At 42.6% G+C, this 12,214-nt stretch overlaps 1 protein-coding gene across 1 annotated transcript; it reads left to right on the plus strand.

Moving 5' to 3' along the window:
- Positions 1-661: 661 nt before the first annotated feature.
- Mmp12 (matrix metallopeptidase 12) lies at positions 662-11,545 on the plus strand. The gene is made up of 10 exons (XM_021652833.2): positions 662-819; positions 1,934-2,181; positions 3,360-3,508; positions 3,664-3,789; positions 6,306-6,467; positions 6,855-6,978; positions 8,066-8,199; positions 8,669-8,828; positions 10,013-10,116; positions 10,604-11,545. The coding sequence occupies exons 1-10, from the start codon at positions 739-741 to the stop codon at positions 10,702-10,704; spliced, it is 1,389 nt and encodes a 462-aa protein (XP_021508508.1). The 5' UTR covers positions 662-738; the 3' UTR covers positions 10,705-11,545.
- Positions 11,546-12,214: the final 669 nt, after the last annotated feature.

Here is a 12,214-nt window from a genome sequence, read left to right on the forward strand (position 1 = left end):
GTGCAGGGAAAGAGATGGAGAGACTGTAGAAAAAGCATCTTCCCAACACAGCTGCAAGTGCTGAGCTCAGGATGTCTACCCCAGACAGCATGGGAGATGATGAAGTGAGCTCCAAAATATGTCCAGACATCCAGTTGAGCCTGGGGTTCAGCTCCAGGGTAGGAAGATCTCAATCCATATAAGAATGTAAGCCAGAGAGCAAGCATCAAAGCATGGCGATGTCATCCCCTTCCTCTTGCATTTAAACAAAGATTTAAAGATTTAAAAAAATAGAGGATTCATGCATTCTAGCAAAAAACAGTTACTTCATGAATTCTTTTAATACTTTAAAGCACTTCATCTCTAACGGGTATAAGGAAAGTATTATAAAGAGAATTGGCAATACCAAGCTTTCCAAAACTCCACTAATGGAGCTGTCTTTGTGTTTCTGGTACATGTTCAGTTGTTGCTTTGTCTTACCTTTGCTTATGTTATGAGTAGGTAGAAGTTCAGGCTCACTGGTCATTCGGAAGAGATACACTCAACAGGCCTCGGTGAGTGACGAGTGAGGTGATGGTTTGACCCTGTTAGTTCACATGATTCTGAAGTAAAGCAAGGGATGATATCAACAGTGAGTCACTTCAAGGAGTTCGTTCACAGATCCTGGCTAAAGGGCTATATAAAGCGGGGCTTTAAGGGAACTTGCAGTGAGAGGGAGCAGACTGAAGAGCTGGGCTCTGCTGCAAGGAGAGGGGCACAATGAAGTTTCTCATGCTGATCGTGGCCTTGCAGGTTTCTGCCTCTGGGGCTGCTGCCATGAATGACACAGAATTTGCTAAAGTAAGTACTGACCCTGATCCATCCGGACGGGGTCTTTAATAGCTACTGAATTTGCAGATTTTATTTTGAAAAGGACAGTCTCCTTTGAAAATTAGCACAGGTAGCAGTTTCCTTCTCAGGATTGTAAAAGTGACATGATGCTATTGAAAGAGTGTCATTAAATTGGTGAATAATTGTGCCATCTACGAAAAGCTTTGGTGAAGTAATTTTAGCCCAGGATGATCGGGTTGCATTTCTGATCGAGTGTTGTGTGTGTTGATCTCCCACCTCATTTGTCTTTTATTTGTAGTAGTAATTTAATGTCCATTAATGATGTGGGATTTAGACACTGCTTAAGGCACGTAGCCACTTTAAGCTTTTATAATAGCTTTAGCATGCTGCCTCTGTGCTCATTTATTTCAGATATTATTCACAAGTACTTTTAAATAAGATTGAAAAAACTTTGCCTTTTTTTAATTAAAAAAAAATTTGAGGCCCTGTTTTCTAAAGTTATATATACATTCCATTTTGAGACAGGGTCCTGCTCTGTTCTCTAGTCTGGCCTTGAACTTGTGAACTCAGGTGACCCTTCTGCATCAGCCTCCCCGGCAGCAGCTGGCTCTATTTTCTAACATTATCTTTATTTTGAATTTGCCCCAGTTTTCCACTGGCTAATTTCAATATTTTCCCCAGTTCTGGGGATCAACCCCAGAACCTGCTGGCATGCTAGGCAAGTGCTCTACCACTGAACTACCTCCCCAGTCAAGTAAGGTTTTGATGCCAACCCGAAAGCTTTGAGCGTCCTGACAATAAAGATTTTGCCAACTACAATCCTCCCTTGTACACCAGATGCTAATCTGGCTTCTAAAAACCTAGAAGCAAATCTGAAGAAGCAGAATAATAAAGTTTTTTTTTTCTCTCTGAAATTTTGGCAATCTGACTATTCACTTATGATATGTTTTAACTAGCATAGGAAAATATTCCTCCTTGTGATTGTTTCTGTAAACAACAATAATGTACCTGTGATTAAAAATACCTGGTCTAGGAGCATCGGTGAGCTGCTGACCATGTTTGCATGGCTCCCAACAAAAGCCTGGCTGCATACGACTGTGTCCAATATTTGTGTTTTGTCTAGGGGTACTTGAAAAAATTTTATGACTTTGACGATGACAGAATTCCAGTGACAAAAACAAAAACCAATAGAAACTTCCTAGAAGAAAAAATCCAGGAAATGCAGCAGTACTTTGGGCTTGAAGCAACTGGGCAACTGGACACGCCAACTCTGAAGATAATGCACACACCTCGGTGTGGAGTGCCTGACGTGCAGCATCTTAGAGCAGCGCCCTGGAGGTCAAGATGGATGAAGCGTAACCTCACCTACAGGTAATGTCAGTGTGTGCACACATGTCCGTGGGTGTGGCTTCTAGAAACCTGAAACATTTAGCTACAGCAAAGTTTCCAAATCTAAGAGTAGCCTCTGTGAATCGTTAATATTAAACTCATTCGTTATCTCCAGCCTGGAGTGATGGTGCACTGGAGAAAGTGCTTGCCATACAACCATGAGGATCAGAGTTCAGATGCCACGAATCCATGTAAAAATCAGGCAGGCATGGTGGGGGCCTGTCACCCTGACACATGGAAGGCAGAGATAGGGGATACCCAGGACAAAGAGGCTAGCCAGACTAGTAGAATCAGTTTGGTTTGGGTTGAGAGACTGTGCCTCAATAAACAGAGTGGAGCATGACTGGGGAAGACACTCAAGTCGGCTTCAGGCCTCTCCATGCCTGCGCGCGCACAGGACTGCAGCCCCACACAGTTTATTATCTCCACGGGGAGAGGTGCTCACCGAATGAAGACTTACAGTCATTGGTCTCGTCATTGAGTCCAGAGCAGAGCAGAGCAGAAAAGCCGCAAGCAAACAGAATAAGCCTGAATTAATACAAACGAAAGACAAAAGTCTGTAGAATATTAAGGGTGGATAAATGTGGGATTTTTTTTGACAAAATTATAAAATTTATTTTTACTTTTTTTGCTGGAATTTCAATGGAGGAACACCTTGCTACCTGTTGAATCCAATTTTTTTTAAATACACTTTCAGTTTATTTATGCTCTTAAAAGTACATTCCTTTGATATCTATCTTTTTTTTGTTTTTTTATTTTTTTCAATGCAGTTTATTCAGAAACCTTGAACAATCATCTGACCCTGGGGAAAGCCAGCCCACAGCTTTAATAGCCTCTGGGTAGCCAACCCCAGCGTGCCACGTGGGCAATGCAGATAGGTCCACATACATGGATTTTTAGCATGGTGGCTATTAATGTTTATAAAAGTAAATGTTTCACAATAGTTACTGGTAAGTTACAAATAAGAGGAAATTGAATTACATTTTGATTGATAAGAAAGTTTTTTTTTTAAATGGTTTTGAACCTCAACAAATTTTTCCTCCCTAGACTGTTGGTTTCTGAGGAAGTCCTTCCTGCAGGCGTGGGCGCAGAACTGAGAGACAAGAAAAGACAAAATTAGCCAATGGTGTCATGTTTGTTTCCCTCTTTCTCTAACACAGGATCTATAATTACACTCCTGACATGAAGCGTTCGGATGTTGACTACATATTTCAGAAAGCTTTTCAAGTCTGGAGTGATGTGACTCCTCTGAGATTCCAGAAGATTTATAAAGGCGTGGCTGACATTATGATACTTTTTGCATTTGGAGGTACGTAACTTGAACTTCACCTGTGTCGTGTGTCACGCTCTGTGACATCATTATTCACCATGTGATGCCATCATGTGCAATTCCCTCTGGTGCTGTCACTTGTCAGGCCTCCTGACAGATGTAACTAACTAATGGCTTTCTTTCATTTTGAAAAGCTCATGGAGATGGCAGTTCTTTTGACGGCAGAGGGGGCACCTTGGCCCACGCTTTTTACCCTGGATCTGGTATTCAAGGAGACGCGCATTTTGATGAGGCAGAAACCTGGACTAAAAGTTCTCGAGGTAGGGGAGAGAACAAAGTGAGAACTAACCACAACAAAATTTAAGATAAGTCCTGATCTCAACAGAACATATTCTGACAAAAGATTATGTTATAGTCTGAAATAACAAATTCTGATCATGTTTGTCTTTAAATCAAATTTGAGATTTTATATATTTAGCCTAATTTTGCCAGTTGTAATTCAGAGGTATTAGATGGGATTATGATAGAGATTCTCTCTAAGGATCACCAAGATTCTAGGAGCAAATTGTGTACTGTAAACTCTTGGAAAGGTAAAAACTGCTAGCTGGGTTTTGACAAGTAAAATCTATAAACTTAAAAGCAGACACTAATTCTGTTTAATTCATTGTATGTTGACAATTTCATAGTTTCACAGTGATCCGGAAAGGCAATTACAGAAAATTTAGAGATCTCTCACAGGTAGGCATGGAGCCTTGCATCATCTTAGGATACCATTTTCAGAATGTCCAATCACTCAGTTGGGACTGTAACTCACTATCCCACTCAAAAAATTGGGGAATGAAGTTACCTTATTATTTATTATTATTATTGTCATTATTGGAGGCAAACCATAGCATAAGGAAGTTTAAATCATCATCTCAATAGCTTTTCTAATATCTCTTAGAAATCCTCAGTTATACAGTTCATTCATATGGAAAACATAAGGAGAAATTAAAGAAATTCTCTCCATTTTGAAACCCCCTTCTCTGGCTGATTTTTCATGTCACATATAGATGTATTTTTACATACCCCATGTCCACCAAAAGGGTAGACACAGAGCCTAAAGTTTACCAAATTTTTGATAAGGACGTTTTTGAAGGCTTGGAGACCTATAATGTATAATTTGGTACTTGCTGAACTACAAGTTCTCAGCCAAACATGTTCCATGCATCTGAGTTTCTCCAGAATTATTTGAGGACCAGTCGTGAGCTCCTCATCAAGGGAGAATGTTTTGGAATTCTAGAATAACTCAGAAATGTAGATCACTGCTGCTGCTCTCACCTGAGCAGCAGACCAAACAAAAGTCGGTGACAAGTTTGTACAAAAGTAGGATAGAGTCAAATTGGCTTTGGCTCCTGTCCTTATCTTTAAAATTAATTTGACTCTATCTTTAAAAAAAAGTGGTTTTGAAAATTCTATCTGTGTGGTCTAGGCTGGCCTTGAACTCACGGTTCCCCCTAAGTCATCTTCCAGAATTAATTTATTAGTTAAATCCTTTCCAACTCCCAGTACTCTATTTTTTTTTTACTGTTTATCAGTTTCCGATAATATAGAAAGTGTTTAGGAAGCATCATTTACTAAATCCAGGCACCATAAACTCTGAGAAATGTCACACCCTCCAGCTACCCAGAAGCCACTGAGCTCCTCACTCACAAGGGAGAATCACAATAAGATGGGCAAGGTGAACCAAACAGATTAAGTGCTTGCACCACTATTCATATCCCAGCTGCTTGGTTCTAAAGTTCATTCCTTTTAGCTCCACATTATTAAAAGTAAAGTGGTGCCTTTAATTTTAGTTAGAATCAGGCATAGGAACGTTCATGCCAGAATATATTTCATTTATGCTCCCTAACCGTAGACGATTTTCACTCCAAAGTGACATTTTTAGAATTTATAGTTGAAAACAGAAGGAGGGATTGGTCCTTCCAAAGAGTGGTACGACTAGAGATCTCTGAATATCCATAACAGAGGATTGATCTGACAGTACTTACCTAGCCTCTAACGTCAACAGTACTGACACTGAGAAATGCTATCTGAAAGAGTGAGGAGTAAGTAAAGGACTATCAAGTGGTCCCTTTAAATGTGTTAGATGTTACATTGTCTTCTTTGAAATGACAAGGCAATGGGTTGGCGATGGCTCAGAGGCTAAGAGAGTGCACTGGTCTTGAAGAGGACTGAGCTGGGTTCCCAGCACACCGGTTGGCCAGCTCACGATTGCCTGTAACTCTGGCTCCAGGCAGATGTAATGACTCTGGTCCCGGCAGGCACCTGCATGGCTGTGTCATAGTGTAATCACAGAGCTGTGACACTCCCCCACTAACGGATGGATTCCCATCATGGGGGGGAACTGAGTTATGTGTGAAAAGGTCAGGGGTCGGCAGATGAGTACCCCGTTATCCCAGTCATATTCAGACACAATTTTCTCATGAATGTTGAGAACAAAATAGTGGCCGAGGAACAGTGAGAGGTGGGGTGGGTAATGGTTGATCCAGTGGCACTAAATTACAGCCATGTGCATGGGGTTCTGTGCTTGGCACTGTGGAGCAGCGAGGCTATAAACAGCCGTGTACCATTCGCTTCAAAAGGCTGGCAGAAAGGATTCTGAGTGTTTTGCCACAAATAAATGGTACAGATTTGAAGAGATCGGTGCATTTACGCTGTCTTGAACATTTTCCAATGAGTGCAGGCATCAAAACGTTACATGGTATCACATGACCAGGTATGATTTTAGGTTTGAGTTGAACAAAAAGTGACAGTCTATCTCACAGCTTCATTCTTTTACTTTGTTACCACTCAGGCACGAACTTGTTCCTCGTTGCTGTTCATGAGCTTGGCCATTCCTTGGGGCTGCAGCACTCTAATCATCCCAAGTCAATCATGTACCCCACCTACAGTTATCTTGACCCCAACACATTTCGCCTCTCTGCTCATGACATACGTAGCATTCAGACCCTGTATGGTAAGCTGAACCTCATCATTTGCTGTATGATGTCATGTGCTCTTACGAATCGTCTCATGTCTATACTTGGGAAACTTTACTCTCTCGTCTTGAGCTCTCTGTGCACCCTGTGAGACAGGCTTCGCGGACACTACCTTCATTTTGCCTGTCATTTGGAGTGTTTTCTGACAGTGGCCTCACTGCTCTGTTGACATGGGCATGCAGAGAAAGGAAATTCAATCATTCTATTCTGTGATACTTCCACTAAATGGGACAAAGTCCTCAGGGAATGTCTGCCATTGATTCCATAGGCAACATGATTGTTTTGTATTTTTCGTTAAGAAACAGAATATTTTAACAGCTTCCCTTTACAAAATCCCCCAAATGAACATCAAAATGTATTTTTAGGAGCTCCGGTGAAAAGCCCACAGTTGGCAAATTCTGACAGTCTACCAACAGCTGCCTGTCACCAAAGCTTGAGCTTTGATGCTGTCACAACAGTGGGAGATAAAATCCTTTTCTTTAAAGACAGGTATGATTATTTTCATATCTAACGAATGTTATGAGCTATGCGGTTAAATTTGTATTTTGTATTTTTTTGTTGTCAGAAGATATTTGAAATGACATAGATCAAATATACAGGGCAGACACTTGGGCTTGACTCCCAAGTTTTGGAGAAACCTTAGATTTCCGAAGCAGGGAACTCTGTGATGTTGCTTGTGTTGTCTAGAAAGCTAGTGTGTGAAAAATAATTCGCAGTGGTAATCTGATTGGGGAATTAAAAGACAGGAAGTGGAGACACCGGGCTGTGATGAGGTCACAGGAGCTGGTGAAATGGTTCTTTTGGCAAAGTTCTCAGTGTTCAAACACAGGGACCTGAGTTTAATCCCCAGCCCCACATAGAAATGTCCAGGGCAGCCGCAAGGACTGGAAACCCCAGTGAAGGGAAGGAGAGCGTGGCCGCTGGAGCTTATGGAGTCTAAGCCAGTCTAAGCAAATCAGAAAGCTTCAGGCTCAAGAACATATGTCTCAAAAGATAAGGGGGGAAATGACTGAGGAAGAAACCTGTAGCCTCCACACACATGTGCACAAACACACATACATATACATGAACGCACACACACGTACATACACATGTCTGGAATTAAGGCTTTAAAAAGCTCCTGTAGACTTCCTTGTGTAGACTTCCTTGAGTTCATGGAGAATTCCAGAATGCCTCCCAATTTTTGTCCTGGAGCAGAAATGGAGACGAGGGATTGGGTTGAGGGAGAGCCGGGAGGAAGGTTAATGTGTGGGACATAGCGCAGATGCTCCCATTTGGGGATTATAAACCAGTAACTTCTTTCATTTACAAGCCAGCCAACAGGTTGTGAGAGCAGACTATAACCTTACATCTGTGAGGTTCAAATTCTGGGTATTTCTTTTTTCAGGTTTCCCGTTTAAGTCATTGAAGTTATCAGACTTAATTAAGGTTCTCTTTCATGGTGCTCCCACACAGAAATTTGCAGAGTGTGAAAATAAAGAAATAGTAAACCATTTCATAATTTCTTTCCATTTGCATTTTGAAGAACATGAATCTACAACAATTTTTAACATAATAGTGAACTATTTCATGCCAGGTTCTTGTGGTGGAAGCTGCCCGGGAGCCCAGACACCAACTTTACTTCAATTTCTTCCGTATGGCCAACCATCCCATCCGGCATTCAAGCTGCCTACGGAATTGAAGGCAGAAACCAACTTTTTCTTTTTAAAGGTAACTCTAATGCTTGGTTCTGCCACTAAGAACACTTTAAGGGAAAGAATAAGCAAAGGGAGTTGTACCACTCTGTAGAAAGAGGCTGAAAACGGCACTCTGCACTTTTGGAATAGTGGCTCTGAGCTGTGAATGAACTGTACAAGCCCAGCGATACAAGAACTGAACACCTTTAGGAAATGTGTGTGAAACAGGAGACAATGGCACTTAAAAACAATCCAACCAAACCAGAGAGCCACAGCAAGCAAACCAATGACAGAGGACAAAAACAGGGTGGGGTGACATTTCTGAGTGGCAGAGAGGTCACTATTTATCATGGATGAAGCCTCAGGTTTGCCCCCCACCCCCAGAACAAACAAAATAAAATCAACTTGAGCACTCTACACAAGAGAGGTGTTTTTTGGTAAGTCAGTATTTTCATTATCGATTTGGTGAGATTCTGTTGTGCCCTTCGTGTTTGTTCTCATAGACGACAAGTACTGGTTAATAAAGGACTTAGTGCCACAGCCGAGCTATCCCAGAAGCATATACTCTCTGGGCTTCCCTGAGTCCGTGAAGAAGATTGATGCAGCTGTCTTTGACCCGCTTCGCCAGAAAGTCTATTTCTTTGCAGATAAACAATATTGGAGGTAAGGTCCAATGGCTGGTACCTTTATCGTTAAGATTTGCATACTGGCACAGGATGGAATTTTCCAGAAGATGGTTTTTCTATGAACGTTTCAAATGCCTTTGTCTTTCTTAGGAGAAGGAGCAGGGGAATGTGGTTCGAAATAGTCACTGTTAACCTGGTTCTTTACTCTGGGCCTTTGGTTTCTGATTTAATTTCATGTTGGAGAGTGTCTGGACCCCAGGACTCCTTTATATAATGGGTGTACCCAGAAGACAAAATGAGGAACCTATTTTTGAGTGGCAGAGAGCCAGAAGGAGGCCAGCAGCTCATCAAAGCGACTGTCTGGTTCTGTCCTACTCCTCTAACGTTGTAGGGAAAAGGATCACCCCCATCCTCTCCTGAGGATGACAGCCATGAGCCTCACTGTTTGCATTTGCAGCATAGACAGTGCAGAATATGTTAAGACAGTGAAGCCTCTATGTTTTCTTGAATATTTAAAGTTAAACATGTAATTCCAACTGAATGTCACATATTTGTGATATAAGTCTGTCTGCCAACTTTAGCTTTACACTTCCAACCGACAAGGAATTTCCTTTTTCTAGATACCAGAGGGCTAGTGTCAGGCAAGCAATGGTTGGAGAACTAAATTGAGTGAAAAATAAGAAAATGCGCACGTTCAATTGTCACTTGGAAGTCTGGAGAAAACTGACTCTACACTCACTGGCAAAAGAAGTTGTTTTTTTTTTTTTTAATCAAAGGACCTCACTCTCCAGTGTGGACATGATGTATTTTAACTTTTCGTTTCTCTCTAACATGGATGTTCAAAACCCTTTGATCCATGTCTCTTAAGTCCTTCTTCTTTTCACCATGAGAGAAAATAGCTGATTTGTGTCTTGCTGGGAGAGATTTGCGAAAATGGCGGTAGGCAATTAAGTCACCCGGGCAGCGAGAGCTGTCATGTATCAGCCCTCTTCAGTGCCAGGCTGCGCGGGAAGGGGGTGAGCCTCGGGGAAGCTGCGAGGGTGGGAGAACTGCAGTCCTGAGGCTCAGGTTCCGATTCCTGTGGTGACTCAGGGAAAATCAACCGACTGCTTAGGTCTTTTCATCAGTCCATTTGAAAGGCTTTCAGGGAAGATGAGCGCGTGCTTCCTGTTGGGCAGCCCATCTTCTCACTGTGATCCTGCTGGCTGTTTTCTCCCACAGGTATGATGTGAGGCAACAGCTCATGGACCCCGCTTATCCCAAACTGATTTCCACACACTTCCCAGGAGTTGAGCCTAAAATTGATGCAGTCTTCTATTTCAGAAGTAAGTAGACTGGGAAAACATTAGAAATCCCATTGTAAAGCACGGCAGCGCAGACTGGGGCTGGGGGTGGGGCGTAAGCTGCTCCAGCCTCTGGTGTGAATCTGTTCGGCTTCAGCCTGAGCAAACTTGTCCATCGGTGTCACACAGCAATGATACAGCCGCGTTTTTAACAAGAACAGGAAGCCCCAGCTTGTCCCTTCTCCTCTCCTACTGACTGGACCAAGGTTCAAAAACAAATTTGACTTCTCCTAGCCGATTCCTCCTTCATGACCCCTCTGTGCCTGACCTAGACCCTGGGTCATCTCTTGAGACTTCCACCCAGAGGGTGACTAGCTGTGGGTGGAACATCAGGACAGGAAATACCGCCAAGGGTCTCCAACACTGGCATTTCAAGTCACACCTTTTGTAGTCTAGTCTAATCTTTGAGAACAGCTCTAGGTTTTAAAGAAACACGAGGTGCCAAAGAATGCATTTGTTTTCATTTCAGAGCACTACTACATCTTCCAAGGAACCCACCAACTAGAATATGACGCCCTGTTGCCCCGTGTCACCAAAAAGCTGAAAAGCACGAGCTGGTTTGGTTGTTAGGAAGGATTCGGTGAAGGGTGCTTGCCAGCTCTTCCCTCTCATAAGTGTGTGTTACATAGTCACTGTACGCTCAGGGTCTAACTACATGACAACAATGGAACATGGAATAAGGTCAGGTGTCCAGACCACGGGTAAATATTTACACAGAAAAAAATGCTTTCATAAAATTTAACCTGCTTCTGTAAACCTTTTCACTTGATTCTAAGTTTTGAAAGCAGATGCTTTCAGAGGCCACCAGGTTTCTCTGAAACTTGTTTTCTAACCACCTTTAGGTGGGAAAATTCCCTGTCTTCACTGAAATTTAACATGTATTCTTTTCTCAAATAAATTTAAAGAAAGTATTTTGTAATGGAAGTTTCGGTTTCTCTGAAAACTCAGTTATGTTATGTAAATATGTGTTTGTTTTAATCTCAAGAGTGGGATTTTAGTTTGGGCTTTAGTTTGTCCACAGCTAATAATTGCCAAATGCGGGGTGTGGTCTTTGCCACTTGGTAGAGGCCTGCCTCCTGCAGCATGGAGAGGGGTGTGGTCTAGGACTTTGAGGGTGATAATTTCGAGAGCCCAGAAAGAGAAAGTGTGGCAGTTTGGAGAGACCCAGGAGAGATGCTCAGTGGAACAGCAATTGGAGGAGAAAGACAGAGGACACCCTGGCTGCCTTTGCTGTTGACAGAGATTGGTACTGACCCAAAAGACGCCATCGACTCTAAACAGCTGGGAAAACTGCAATGGTTTATGCCTCCTCTCTCCCCTAACCTTCTCCCTCTCTCACTTACCTAGGGTTAAGGAGTTGGCAGAATGGAGGTAGAGGCCTAAATACCCCAAATAAAAGTGTTAAAAACAAGTGTCAATAGTATTTGGTCTTTATTTTTTTTTCTTTAAAAAACATTGTGTGTGTGTGTGTGTGTGTGTGTGTGTGCGCGCGCGCGCGCACGCACGTGTGTATTTTGCCTGCATGAATATTTATGCATCACATGCATGCAGTGATGGGAGAAGCCAGAAGGGTGTCAGATCTCTAGAAACTACAGTTACAGCTAGTTGTGTGCAGCCATGTGGGTGCTGGAGATGGAACCTGGGTCCTCTGGGAAAGCAGCTTCCACTCTTAACCACTGTGTCATTGCTCCAGTCCTGGTTTTTAATTTTTCTCTTGCAAAACAGAATGAGTGTTGAATGAGTGGGTTTTCTTTTTTTAATTTTTTTTACATTAATCACAGGTTATTTACTTTGTATCCCAGCTGTAGCCCCCTCCCACATTCCCTCCCAATCCCACCCTCCCTCCCTCATCTCCTCCCTGTCCCTTTCCAAGTCCCCTGATAGGACCTCCTCCCCTTCGATCTGACCCTGGCTTATCAAGTCTCTTCAGGACTGGCTGCAATGTCCTCTCCTGTAGCCTAGCAAGGCTGCTCCTCCCTCGGGGGTTGTGGGGGAGGTCAAAGAGCTTGCCATTGAGTTCATGTCAGAAATAGTCCTTGTTCCCCTTACTAGAGAACCCACTTGGATACTGAGCTACCAT

The sequence above is a fragment of the Meriones unguiculatus genome, chromosome 1 (genome assembly GCF_030254825.1).
Source record: "Meriones unguiculatus strain TT.TT164.6M chromosome 1, Bangor_MerUng_6.1, whole genome shotgun sequence".
Taxonomy (NCBI): domain Eukaryota; kingdom Metazoa; phylum Chordata; class Mammalia; order Rodentia; family Muridae; genus Meriones; species Meriones unguiculatus.